The sequence below is a fragment of the Protopterus annectens genome, chromosome 2.part1, assembly GCF_019279795.1.
Source record: "Protopterus annectens isolate FY-2018-M chromosome 2.part1, PAN1.0, whole genome shotgun sequence".
Classification (NCBI taxonomy): domain Eukaryota; kingdom Metazoa; phylum Chordata; order Ceratodontiformes; family Protopteridae; genus Protopterus; species Protopterus annectens.
The window spans coordinates 1,719,487,043-1,719,501,380 of NC_056729.1; the positions used below are offsets into that span (position 1 = coordinate 1,719,487,043).

The 14,338-nt window shown below is 44.2% G+C and overlaps 1 protein-coding gene across 5 annotated transcripts in view; it reads right to left on the reverse strand.

The window, feature by feature from the left end:
* The window catches only part of ECE1 (endothelin converting enzyme 1), a 4,237,764-nt gene that overhangs the window by 498,883 nt on the left and 3,724,543 nt on the right, over window positions 1–14,338 (reverse strand). For all 5 annotated transcript variants that reach the window (XM_044063171.1, XM_044063172.1, XM_044063170.1 and 2 more), the window contains one exon: window positions 10,233–10,300. In XM_044063171.1, the coding sequence (XP_043919106.1) occupies window positions 10,233–10,300 (68 nt within the window). The remainder of the gene's footprint in view (window positions 1–10,232; window positions 10,301–14,338) is intronic.

Consider the following 14,338-nt stretch of genomic DNA (forward strand, 5'->3'; position numbering starts at 1 on the left):
TAGGCAGTCATCCAAGTAGAAATATATTTGAATTCCTTTTTGTCTGCAAAACGCAATTACTGGTGCCAGGTATTTTGTAAAGACCCTGGGCGCAGTAGATAAGCCAAAGGGCAGTGCAAAGAATTGGTAATGCATTGGGCCAGCTATGAATCTGAGGAATCTTCTGCAAGACTGTCTGATTGGGAAATACAGGCATGCCTCCTTTAGATCCAAAGTTACAAGCCAAGCCTTCTTGCCCAGCATGGGCAGTAGCTGCTGTAGAGTCAACATCTTGAATTTTGGAACTTCCAGAAATGTATTCAGAATAGACAGATCCAGTATTGGTCTCCAGGTTTTGTCCTTTTGGGGTACTAGGAAAAGTATGGAGTAAAATCCTTGCCCCTGCTCGTGTTGTGGTACTTGCTGAATAGCCCCCATGTCCATGAGGGCTGTAATTTGCTTTTGGGCCTCTGCCCATTGATTGTGTGGCAGGTCTGGCATTACCTTTTGACCTTGGTAGAGTGTGAAAGTGGAACCTTTAGCCTTGGGACACTATGTTCAGGACCCATTTGTCTTGGGTAACCATTTGCCAATTTGATGAAAAAAGTGCTAGTTTTCCCCCTAAGGGGGCTGCCAAAAGAGAAGTGCTTGGGTCTGGGTAGAGGAAAGTCTGAGACCGTTTCCTGTAAGGCTGTGATTTGTCTTCTCCACTTTTGGAGGTTGGAGCACCTCATTGTTTCGGCCTTTATGTGCCTTGGGGTTGAGATCTGCCTCTGGGACGCCTGTATCTGCCTCTTTGCGGCCTGTCTGATACTGCAAAGGACCAATTTTTTTGAGAGCCAGTTTCTGCTAAACCTGAGTGGCTGTACCTGTAAGAAATCCTTGACTGTCTGCATGTATTTGGCTTTATCCTCCATTTTCTTCAACACCTGTTCTGCTTTAGTGCCAGACAAAGTACCATGTTGAAAAGGCGCATCTAGTAATTTTGCTTTAACATGATCAGGCAGATTCTGTTCCTTTAACCAAGCATGCCTTCTAATAAAGTACAGTTTTGTACCTACCATAAATGTAGATGTCCGAACAGGATAGCATCTGCAGTCCTTACAAATGGGTTGTCCTGTCGTCAGGCAGCCCTTCGGTCGGCCGGATTCCAAAGTCTGGGTCTGGCCTCGGCTGGTGTCGCACTCACCCGACGTCATCTCTGCTGGTCTTCGGGTATAAAGGCATCAGCCGACGCCATTTTCCTCAGTGTTTCTTGCCCCAGATGCCAGTTGCCCTCTTGGAACACTAAATTTTGGGTAAATGCCAATGTTTCCAATAAAAATAGAAGGCAAACAAAAATTAAGCATGTATGTACATATATACAAACAAATACACCATAAGATATCCCCCCCTAGCTAGCTATAAGGAGGGCAAATACCCTAGGAGTACCACAGAGGGGAAGGAGGGTGGGTAATCCTGACTGCAGATGCTATCCTGTTCGGACATCTACATTTATGGTAGGTACAAAACTGTACTATGTCCTTCAAGGATGCATCTGCAGTCCTTACAAATGGGTAGAATACCATAGCCAAACTAGGGGAGGAGGAAGAAGGATTATGGTGTAGTTAGGATCCCTTGCAAAACAGCAGTGGCAAACCCTGCTCGGGATCTAGAGTATAGAGGTAAGTTATAATGCTTGGCAAATGTATGAACGGAGGTCCAAGTAGCAGCCTCAATAATGTCCTTGGTAGCCACTCCTCGTAAGAAAGCTGTGGTAGTGGCAGTAGCCCTTGTAGAGTGAGGCCTTATGTTCTGTGGAATTTGCTTTCCATGGTAGGAGTAACAGAATCTTATGCAATTTCCTATCCACTTGGAAATTGTTTGTTTGGAAATTGCTTTTCCTTCCCTTCCTGTTGCATAAGCTACTAAAAGCTGGTCTGTTTTTCTATTACCCTTGGTTCTGTCCAGGTAGTAGCGCAACTGTCTATGTACATCCAAGGTATGCAAGAGTCTTTCCCCCCTGTTCTGTGGATTGGGAAAGAAGGTAGGTAGGTGGATTGCCTGGTTTAGAGACACTCTGGATATCACCTTAGGCATGAATGTAGGATTAGTTCTCATGGATACTCTATCTTGATGGAAGATTAAGAAGGGTTGTACTGCCATTAAGGCCTGTAGTTCTGAAACCCTTCTTGCTGAAGTAATTGCCAGTAGGAAAGCAGTTTTCCAGGATAGGTGTTGAAGATCTGCTGTTGCTGCTGGTTCGAATGGAGGGAGTGTCAATTTTTCTAGCACAAAGTTCAAGTCCCATGCTGGTAATGGTTGTTTCCTAGGAGGTTTTACATTCTTGATTCCTCTCAGGAACTGTCTGAGCAGCGGATGTGAGAAAACAGGGGGATCGAAGCTGTATTCTGCAGAAATAGCTGATGCATGTATCTTGATGGAGGAGTAGGACAGGCCTGTATGGAGAAGCTCTGCCAAATACTCCAGGATGTTGGCAATATCTACCTTTGACACATCTTTCCCTCTTTCAGTACTCCAAAGGACAAACCTTTTCCATTTTCCTGCATGGTTCCTTCTTGTTGAAGGTCTGCGGGCCTCAAGAATAATGTCTTTAACCCTTTGAGATAAATCTTGGTTAGTTGCTGTTATGCAATGTTCCAGGCAGTTAGTTGCAGAGTTTTCAGGTTGGGATGTAGGATGTTGTAGTTGTTCTGAGTTAACAGCAAAGGGATCAGGGGTAGTGTCCACGTTTCCCCTCGAGACATGGTCCTCAGTAATGGATACCAATGTTGGCTTGGCCAATTTGGAGCTATCAGAATTATCCTCGGACGCTCCTCTTTGATTTTCAGGAGTACCTTGTGCATCAAAGGAAGAGGTGGAAATGCGTATGCTGTCAGGCCTTTCCAACTGAAGGATAGAGAGTCCACCTTCCAAGCAAGTGGGTGGTATATCCTGGTGCAGAATTTCTTGAGCTGGTGATTGAGTGGGGATGCGAATAGGTCTATTTGTGGTGTCCCCCATTTCTTTGTGATGGTCTTGAAGATGTCCGGGTGTAGCATCCATTCGTGAGCATCCAAGGTTGTTCTGCTTAACATGTCTGCTAGGATGTTTTCTTTTCCTGGCACAAATATTGCCTGTAACTGAATGTTGTAGCTCAGAGCCATATTCCATAGGTCCAGAGCCATTCGCATAGGGGGTATGAATGCGTGCCTCCCTGTTTGTTGATGTACCACATGACTGTGGTGTTGTCTGTCCTTATCATCAATTGACCTTCTTTGAGGAATGGTCTGAAATTCTGGATTGCTAGTTTTACTGCCAGCATTTCTTTTTGATTTATGTGCAGGTGCAGCTGATCTGGAGTCCATAAGCCTTGAATGCAGTGGTCCTGCATGTGGGCCCCCCAACCGAGGTCTGAGGCGTCTGTTGTGATGGTTTGGCTTGTTTGAATGTTGTGGAAGGACAAGCCTGGATTTGACTGGCATGCCTGAGCCCACCATAGGAAGTCTTGTTTCAGGCATGGGATTAGTGGTATTTTGGTTTCTAAGCTGTGCCTGTGTTGAGACCATAAATTCTTTAGGTACCACTGTAGCTTTCTCATATGTAGTCTGGCATGGGGAACCAGGATTATGCAGGAGGCCATGAAGCCCAAGGCCTGCAGTACTTTCCTTGCTGTTAGTTTGTCCTGTTTTGTTAATGCCAAGAAATAAAGAGGAAGTTGTTCTTGTTTTTCTGCAGTTAAGAATGCCATCTGTTTTACTGTGTCCAATTTTGCACCCAAAAATGTTCTTGTTTGGGATGGTATCAGTCTTGACTTTTTTAGATTGACTGTGTATCCCAGGGCTTGTAGTAAGCAAATGACCCTTTGTAAGTCTTGTGTCAGCTTGCTTTGGTTGTCCGCTTGTATCAGGCAGTCGTCCAGGTATGGATAAATTTGGATTCCCTGAAGCCTGCAATGAGCGATTACTGATGCCAGGCATTTCGTGAACACTCTGGGCGCAGTAGATAAGCCAAAGGGCAATGCTGAGAATTGATAATGCTCTGATCCTGCAGGAAATCTGAGGTATCTTCTGCAATTTGGTCGTATGGGGACGTGCAGGTATGCCTCCTTGAGATCTAGAGTTACCAGCCAACACTCCTTGCCCAGCATGGGAAGAAGTTGCTGTAGGGTCAGCATTTTGAATTTTGGAACAATGATGAATGTGTTTAAAGCGGACAGGTCTAGAATAGGTCTCCAACTGTTCTCTTTTCTTGGTACTAGGAAGAGTCTGGAGTAGAATCCCTTGCCCTGTTCTGTAGGTGGTACCCTTTCTACAGCTCTAATTTTTGTTAATTGATTTATTTGTTTTAGAGCTTCTGTCTTTTGATTTGGTGGCAGGTTTGGCATTCCTCTTTTTACTGGTAAGGTGTGGAAATGAAACCTGTAGCCTTGATCTATAATTTGCAAAATCCACTTGTCTCTTGTGATATAGTGCCAGTTTTTTGAAAATAAGGCTAACTTTCCGCCTAAGGGTGCTGTGATTTGTTCCCTGGTAGGCGGTGTTAGAGTCAAGTCACTGTGATTGTGTTGTAGTGGCAGTGGTCGAATCTGTGCCTCGTTGGTTATTGCCTTGCCACTGGCGTCCCCTGTAGGCACCTCCTCTGGATTGATTTCTGCCTCTGGAACGTCTATTCCTGCCTCTCTGAGATTTAGAGGAGTCTGGAAAGGACCAATTTTTGGAAGGCCAGTTCCTGCTAAACCTTGGGGGCTGAACCTGTAAGAAATCTTTAACTGTTTGTACAGATTTTACCTTCTCTTCCATTTTCTTTATTACTTGTTGGGCAGGAGAACCAAATAGACTGACCTTATCCATAGGAGCATCTAAAAGCTTTGCTTTAACATGATCCGGTAAGACCTGTTCTTTCAACCATGCATGCCTTCTTATAACTGTGCCAGTCATGGCTGATCTAAATGAAGCCTCCAGTGCATCATAGCCACATTTTAAAGAATGGTTACTAACCTGCTGAATGTTATTGACCATCTCTAGAACATATTTCTTATCTAAGGGATCATCAGAAGACAGTTTCTTAGTTAACTGATCAAGCATAAACTCTTGGTATTGAATCATATGAAACTGACAGTTCAGGGCTCTAGCTGAGAGAGTAGCAGAGGTGTATACTTTTTACCCCATCTCTAAGGACCTGGATTCCCTTTCAGAAGGGAGAGGGTTTTTCGCTGAGGTCGAAGCCACTGCCTTAGGTCCCTGGGAAATAGTCTCAGGATCTGCAAGAGGGGCCTTGTATAAGTGGTGATGAGTGTCCGGTACCCTGTAAAACCTATCGGGCTTAGCAGGGCTGGAGGTAAAGTATCTGGAGCAGTGCAAACATCATTAAATGCATCATCCACAACAGGAAGAACTGGAGGTATAGCTAAGGGCCTATGTTGCGGTAAGTGTAAAAAGGTCCTAAGCCTTTTTCTTGAATCTGAGAAATCTTGTCCTTGCCATTGGAATTGCTCTCTCATGGCATGTAAGGTTTCCCCAAAGGAAAATTCCTCTGGTGGAGAGGCAGAAGGAATAGATTCTTCAGCATCGGAATCTTCATATGTAGAAAAGGGAGCCTCTGGATGGTCTGTATTGTCTGTATCATCAGAAGAGTCATCTGAGGACCCTGTCTCAGGGTGCTCTGCTCTAGGTCTCTTTTCTGGAGGTTGAGAGGCCCTGTCTGGGTGAGATTGGGATCCCCTTATTAAAGAGATGAGATCCTCTGCCAGTGTAAGCATTTGGGAACTGGAACTGGGCCTGTGAAAGGGGGGGCTTAACAGGCACAGACTTAGCAGATTTGGCTGCTTTAGCCCTGGCAAAGGCCTTTATAGACATGGCTGCAGGAGGCCTAGCAGCACCACATGCTGGGGTAGAGACATCCAAAGGGATGGTATCCGATAAGTCTTGAGAAACCACATTAGTAGGCAAAACTTCAGAGGCCGATTCAACTAGGGCAGAAGGGGCCTCGGTAGTAGTCATGGATTCGGCTGAGGATTGAACCGTTTGCTCGGTTTCGGCCGAAACCGAGACACTCGCGGTTTGCTTAACCGTGGTTTTGGCCGAAACTGCGGACCGCAAGTGTCGGTCCTTCTCTTTGCGTTTCTTAACAATTTGTGTAGTCGGAGGATCCGACGGCATGATGTACGCAAAATCTGAGCCGAAAAACTGTTCAGCAAACTCCGACCGACGCCTAAGCGTTCGTCGGTTGAAGGAAGCACAGGCTAAACAAGCTGCTACGTCGTGGTCTGGGCCTAAACAAGGTAGACAGTAAGAGTGGAAATCTTTATGAGGTATTTGTTTTCCACAAGTTAAACAGTTATTTACTTTTTCTGACATCGGCTGAGGCAAGAAAGAGTCCCCAACGGGGTACTTAGCTTTTTAGAAGTCTTCGAAGTAGTATTCGGTAGTAGTAATCTCTTGATCTGACCGACCGGCACTTGCGAACAGCTTCTGCTTCGGGCGCCACGCGGCAAGAAAGACTGAGGAAAATGGCGTCGGCTGATGCCTTTATACCCGAAGACCAGCAGAGATGACGTCGGGTGAGTGCGACACCAGCCGAGGCCAGACCCAGACTTTGGAATCCGGCCGACCGAAGGGCTGCCTGACGACAGGACAACCCATTTGTAAGGACTGCAGATGCATCCTTGAAGGACATCAGTACCTGTAACAGCGGCCCTACAAGAGGCCTCCAGTGAATAATAACCTCATTGCAATGTATGCCTTCCCACTTGTTCAGTTGCATGCAATAAATCCAACAATTCCTTGTTTTCTGTACTTTCAGTATTTGTTGACAATTTCTGTTTAAGCAGTGACATTAAATATTGCTGATATTTAAGCATATGAAACTGACAATTTAAAGCCCTTACAGCCAGGGCAGCAGAGGTGTAGACTTTTTCCCCCATCTGTCTAGAGACCTAGAATCCCTATCAGAGGGGACAGGGTTTTTTGCAGTGGAGGTTTTGACCCCTTTGGGACCCTGAGATATAGTTTCTGGGTCAGCAGCGGGGTATTTGTATAGAAATTTATGGGAATCTGGGACTCTGTAGTACCTGCCTGGCTTGGCAGGTGCAGGGGGTAAAGAGTCAGGGGACAGGCCGGACTCTGAAAATACATCTACAATGTCTAGAACAGGAGGAATAGCAAGGGGTCTGTGCTGAGGAAGTAGCAGAAAGTTCCTGAGCCTTTTCTTAGATTCAGAATAATCCCGACTTTCCCAGTGGAAATGCTCCCTCATGGTATGCAAGGTTTCCCCAAAAGAATAATCCTCAGGAGGAGAGGCTGGAGGAATGGATTCTTCAGCATCAGAATCCTCATAAGGAGGCATAGAGTAATCCTGTTCAGAAGAGGAATCAGAGGAAATAGAAACCTGATCAGAAGAAAGGTACACAGTCTCTTGCCTAGGCCTCTTATCAGGAGGGGGATGGGAACCCCTGATCAAAGTAATTAGGTCTTCGGCCATTTTCAGCATCTGTTTTTTAGGCATAGAAGTTTGAACAGGAAAATGCTTCACTTGTTTCTTTGTCTTTAGAGCTGCTTTAGTCTTTGTCTTTGAAGCTGAAGATGGCTTAATGTATAGTTGTGTAGGTCTGAAGACACCCTCAGAAGCCGATGCCTGCTCAGCGGCTCCGGACCCATCTGAGGGAATGATTTCCGAGTGTCCAATACCTTGAGTATCCAGAGGCCCGGTTGGCTCCACGTGGGAGTCGGAAGCGGCCTGTGACTCTGAGGTAGCGGGCGCCAGGGGCTGCGAAAGCACCTCACTGAGAACCGATGAACCAGCGACTGGCCTAGTAGAGGCTTCGTTGGGTTTTGGACCTCGGATGCCTATCCTTTTCATTGTCCTTGCGTTTTTTGAAAACTCCAGTTGTCGGCTGATCCGACGGCATTGTATAATTAAATCTTCGGCCAAAGTAATGAAATGCAAAATCAAACAGACGCTTAATAGTGCGCTGGTTGAATCTAGCACAAAAATGACAGCTAGCAACGTTGTGATCAGGGCCTAGGCAAGGAATACGGTAAGAGTGAAAATCCTTATGAGGTATTTGCTTCCCACAAGAAATACAATTGTTAACTTTTTCTGACATCGGACTGGAGCAAGAAAAAAGTTTCCCCAACGGGGTACTTGGCTTTAATGAAGACTTCGGTTCTGAAATTCGAAAATCTCAGGAGTCGGCCAAACGGCACTTGCGAACTGCTTCTGCTTCGGGCACCGCGCGGCAAGAAAGACTGAAGAAAATGGCATCGGTTGCATCTTTTATACCCCTGGCGCACTGACGTCAGGGAAGAGGTGACAGCAACCGACGCCGGACCTAGACTTTGGAATTCTGGCCGACTGTGGGTCGCCTGTCAGCAGGATAACCCAAGAGTAATGACTGCAACAGTGAAACACGAACATCATCTTTTTTCCTGGATGAGAAACCTTTTGCGATGAGGTGTACCATGTAGACGGATTTCCTGACTAATGTGGCAATGTGATTATCCACCTGTGTCTCAAGGTCTCTCATCACACTTTCAGTGTTAAGTAGACTACCATCTGTGTGGTAGCTCATGGGTACAGAGTTTTTACCAAAGGGGATGACAATGCACTTTTTGGCATTGAGCTTGAGACCATGGCTTTGACACCAGGCATTTGTCTCTGTGAGGCCCCTTTGCAGGATGTCCACATCATTAGGTGTTTCGATTATGGCTCCTAGTTTGCAGTCATCTGTTAACTTCGTTAGCCAAAGACCTTCTGTGTTAGCCTGTACTTCAGAAAAGTAGATACCAAACAAGAGACGAGCCAGGACTGAACCCTGTGGTACTCCACTTGTCTGAAGTCGGATTTGGAGTCTGCTACTTTCACAGTGTGGGTTCTGTCAGTGAGCCAGTTGGCAACCCATCTTGTGACATAGGCATTTATACCTAGTTTAGGGAGTTTATCTATAACTCCAGAGTGGAGGATAGTGTCAAAAGCCTTGGCAAGATCTAGATAAGCTGTGTGAACCACCTTACCCTCGTCTACGGCTTTGGGGCCTGCTTCAAAGAAGTCCATTAGGTTTAGGAGACATGATCTGCCTTTTACAAACCCAAACTGGGTGGGGTGGGGCCCAGAGTTTGGAGATTACCAATGTCTTTGTTTATAAGTTCCATGATGATACGTTCCATGGCCTTGCAGACCAGGCTCATTAGGCTAATGGGGCGGTAGTTCCCAGGGGTCCGCGGTGGCTTCCCCTTTGTGAAGTGGGATAACCTTTGCTGTGCGCCATTCAGTTGGCACAAAGTCTGAGGTGAGGCTATAACTGAACATGGTGCTTAGGTGGGGTGTCAATTCATTCTGTAGTTCGTGTAGAACGCAGCCTGGGATGTTGTCAGGTCCCATGTATGTTGTGTTCTTGGCTTTGGACAGTGTGGTTTTTACCTGTGCAGCCGTGATTACAGGAACTTTGCTTTCTTCCGGTATAGAGATGGGGCGTTTGGGGGGGGGGGTGAGAAGGAGGTAAAGTTAGCACTGAACCTATCTGCTAGGATGTTGGCAAAATCAGTTGGTTCTGTATATTTAGTGCCATAAAACTATTAGGGAAGAGAGTAGGCTAGTTAGTGTTTGCGCTTGAACAAAGGGGTTTGTTCTTTTGCTGGCTACGGATAACTGTGGCAACGCTGCTCAGTGTGCAGCTGAGTTGGCCGTAGAGAAGCATGGAATCTTGGAAGGGTCCCACTGACAGATATTTAGGGCTAAATTGTACTTCAAGGTGTTCACGTCTATACAGGGCATTGCTAACCCCAGCTGCACAGTGTGCAGCAACTCTAAATTGCAAGACTTAAATACAGGCGGAAAAAAACACTTTTAAGATAATTTACCAACAGGAAAGCATACAATGAACCTTCCTCTAGCAATCCCAAGCGCAGACAAGGCTGAATCTACACTCTTCTGCCACAAGGGTGCAGGGGAGCCCTTCTTAATGTAAAATGGCTGTTTTAGTGCTCAAGCATATTAACAGGCTAGATTCAACAGATCTAAACCTAGACTATGCTATCTAGGTTAATAGTACAGTTGAAGTTAAGTACAGAAAATGATGCAGTCACAAACAGTAAAAAGAAGAAATAATACAGTAATTAGTTAAAATACAAGATATACTTATTTTCTTGTTTTTAGCAAGAATGTATGTAGTCAATGCATCACTAAAGTACAAAATCATAATAAGCACTCAACAATGCTGCCAGAAAACAAAGAAAATTCAAAATAAGTAAAATATACCTAAAAGCAAAACAAACCTTGATCATCGAACGCATGAGTAAGTTCATGGCCCATGACAACACCAATTCCTCCAAAGTTCAAAGCCCTGGTTAAAAAAAATACATACGTTATAGAAAAAAAAGCTCAACAGATGTAATGTTTCTTAATTTGAATTCTCACAAGTACAAGTGTCAATGACATGCTGTTGCAGCTCTCTTGGGAGTGGAATAAAAAAAAAAACAATTGCATTTTCAGTTTAGAAATTTAGCACAAAGGATCAAGGATATGCTTCGCTGATAAGCTTCATCCTGTAAACCAGTGTATGATCTCTTCAGCATCTACCTGCCTGCTCGTTACATTGATCAAATCACTTAACCAGACAGTGTTCCTGCGCAACCCTACAGCACAGCAGTTATTCTTGCACTGTTTTTCTATATATTTGAATTTTCCACCAGGTCTCCTTTTAAAATGGACTTTGCACACAGGGGCAGACAGGCAACAAATGTAAATAAGTAAATAAAATAAATGTACTGTCTTGGAAGCAAGGCAGCCAAACCTGGGTGGGAAGATCAATTATTTTCCTACCGCCTCTGGAAAAAAAATGCAAGGAGTCACAATGGTAGTCAGGAAAACCATAGCAATATGCTGAAATGGCCAATAAATAAACCTTCATGGAGTTTTTTTTTTTTTTTTTACTTAAAACATGTGGAGAACACAATAACTGACCATCTAGAATGAATCCCAGAAGTCCTGCCTCTATGATGCACAGACATAAAGTCCTGAGATTGACCTAAATGAACAGAATTAGAGTAGAAGCTCAGGCACTAGAAGAGCTAGGTGGGAGGAGTATTTTTGCCAAACTGTTAGTTTAACATGTGGGCGATTAAAAGTACAGTTCTGCAAGTTTTACTTATAACAATAGCCGTAGCTAAACGGATTATATCTTGCTAAGGATAAAGGCCAGCCAGCTTCCGAATCTTCAGGGTACCTTCCATGTGCCCAAACCATCAAATAGCGTGAGCTGAGCCAATTAAAATAAAGTCTGGGCACAGACACTTAAGAGCTTTTTTGCCAGCAGACATAGGGAGGCTAGGCCATGAAAGGTTTGTTTTGGTGAAAATAACAAAAAGGCAATAGCTTTAGACAACTATTTTGAAAAAAGTCTGTTTTGACACAAGTTTGTCCCTTAATACCTTCATAAGAAACAAACTAATGATCCAAAGATCAAAATAGTACCAGAGTAGCCTATAGATATCCAAGGCATGGAATATCCTTTCTCCCTCATTTTTAGGTTAACAAAAGAAAAGAGGGAGATAGAAAGCTTGTCTAAGGGTAAACACAGACTCCATTTTAGTTATAAAAGGATTAGTTCTCAAAGAAAAGCTACCCCTGTGGAAAATGAGACAGGAATGACTCACCGTAAGAGTTTGCAACTCAGATACCCTTCTTGCAGAGGTCAGAGCAAACAGTAAAACTGATTTCCATGTTAAGATCATCAAGTCAGACAGATTAGCTGGTTCAAATGAAGTGTTAGCTTCTCAAGCAGAAAATCAAGATCCCAAGGAGGGATCACAGTTTTTCTTGGAGGCCTCTTATGTAAAACCCCTTTCAAGAGCATTCTGACACGAGATTGTATTGAAAGAGGAGGATCCACGGGCAGACATGCTGAAATGGCTGATAAATGAACCCTGACAGAAGAATAAGACAGGACAAAGGATAGTAACTCACACAAATATTGTAAAACCAGAGAACAACAAGCCCTGAATGGATGCTGGTTATGTTGTAAGCACCAACAAGAAAACCTTTTCATTTTTCTATAATATGATTTTATGCTGTCAGGCTTTATAGCCTGAGTTAGTACTTGCTGCAGGTCATCAGAAAACAGGTCCTAAAACGAATTAAAACCCCACATCCAGGCTGTCAATGGAAGATGATTGATGTCAGGGTGCATCAACCACCCCTGTTCTACCGCGAGTAGATCCAGTCTGTGAAAAATCTTGTGGTAATTATCACTGGCCATTTTCAAAAGAAGGGAGAACCACAATTCCTGGGCCAGAACAGAGTTAACAAATACCTTGGGGGATTCTTTCTGAATCTTCAGAAGAACACCGGATATTAGTGAAAAGGGTGGAAAGGCATGCAAAAATATTCCTGTACAAAGAAAAGAAAAGGCATCTTTCACAGAGTGCGATTCAGTCTTGTATAGAGTCCTAGAAAATAATTTTGCCAGATGATTGTTCAGAGAGCAGGCGAAGTTGTCTAACTTGAGGAATTCCCCACAGATGGATAATACTGTTGTTTAAGAACTTACCATAACAGCAGATGTCCTACTGATCACTGTTGCAGTATTCTTAACAAATGGGCTGTAGCTTGTTCACTCCGTTCATACCCCAGATGGATGTTATGCATTTACTGTAACATTCCATCTGTGTAGTTTTTTTTCATTCAACTGTTGGGTTCGGACCTGATCCTTTGATCAGACTTGGCCATTAGTATACCTCATGGCCACCATAACTCTCTTGAGCTTCTCCCTTACCCATAATGCACCAACCTCTAACATACCCCAAATCTTGCTTGCTGTTTTATCAAAAGGAAGACATACTAATATACATATACATATATATATATATATATATATATACATACATATACATATATATATATATATATATATATATATATATATATATAGTTACATAGTTTCATAGTACAGTACTAGGCTATCTGCCCTAGGGCATTTATAAGCCTAGCCAAAGTGTATGTGGCTTTCGCCACCCCATGTAATGATACAAAAGTGTACAATTTAAATTAAATTTAGTTTACTGTGCCTCTATCTAGCAATGACACAGAGATGACCCCCGGGGTAAACATACGATCACCCATCCATTCGTCCAAATTTCTCTTCGTTTTAGGACCTGTTTTCTGATGCCTAACATGGACAGGTATCCTGTTCCAGAGTGTGGGAAGCCTCTGAGTTATGAATCTGTCCCTCCAGCATGTCCTATTCATATTTGTGCTGAGGTTTAGATCTTTAGCTCTCGTGGCTCTGATGGATATGGATTTTTTGAGGTGGAGCATGTCCATTAATTCTGAATTGGACATGGCCTTGTACGTAAGGCACAGATCACCTCTGAGCAGGCGGTATGCAACAGAATAGAGCTGGAGCTTTTTCAGTCTGGCAGCATATGACATGCTGGAGACCCTTGATCCTCTTGGTAAGGTACTTTTGGGGTCTCTCCAGCTGCTGCAGGTGCCGGGTGTGGTACATACCAAATGGGGCATTGTACTCAATCATAGGCCTGATAAGGGAGGAATATAAGGGTACAATGACATCCTTTGATCTGGATGTAAATCCCTTCATGATAAGGTGGGCAAGGTAGAAGGTCTTTCTAACCACTATGGCGACGTGGGTGTCAAATGAGAGGTCACTGTCAACTTGGGTCCCCAGGTCTCTGATTACTTTTTCCGTAGTTAATGGATAACCACCTAAGTGGTAATTTGTGGGTACTTTGTTTTTTCCAAAGGGGATGACTATACATTTTTTGGCATTTAGTTTAAGGCCATGACTCTGGCACCAGTCATCTGTTTCTGTGAGGCCCTTCTGGAGGATGCATGTGTCAGCTGGTGTGTCGATGATGGCGGCTAGCTTGCAGTCGTCTGCGAACTTTGTCAGCCACAACCCCCCTATGTTTGCCTGCACATCTGAGAAATAAATGCCGAACAAGAGGGGTCCCAAGACAGAGCCCTGTGGGACTCCACTTGTGACTGGCTTAAAGTCTGACATACCTCCGGCTATTCTGACTTTGTGGGTTCTGTCCTTTAGCCAGTTTGCAACCCATCTTGTGACAAACGGGTTTACATTTAAGCTGTTGAGCTTGTCTATGATGCCTGAGTGGGGTATTGTGTTGAAGGCTTTTGCCAGATCCAGGAAGGCTGTATGAACTGCTTTGCCTTCATCCATGGCTCTAGTGACGGTTTCAAAAAAGTCCACCAGGTTTAAAAGACAGGATCTGCCTTTTACAAAGCCGAACTGGGTAGGGTCAATTGTCTGTAGGTCCCCGATGTCTTTGTTTATGAGTTCCATAATGATCCTTTCCACAGCTGTGCAGACCAGGCTGGTCAAGCTTATGGGGCGGTAGTTTCC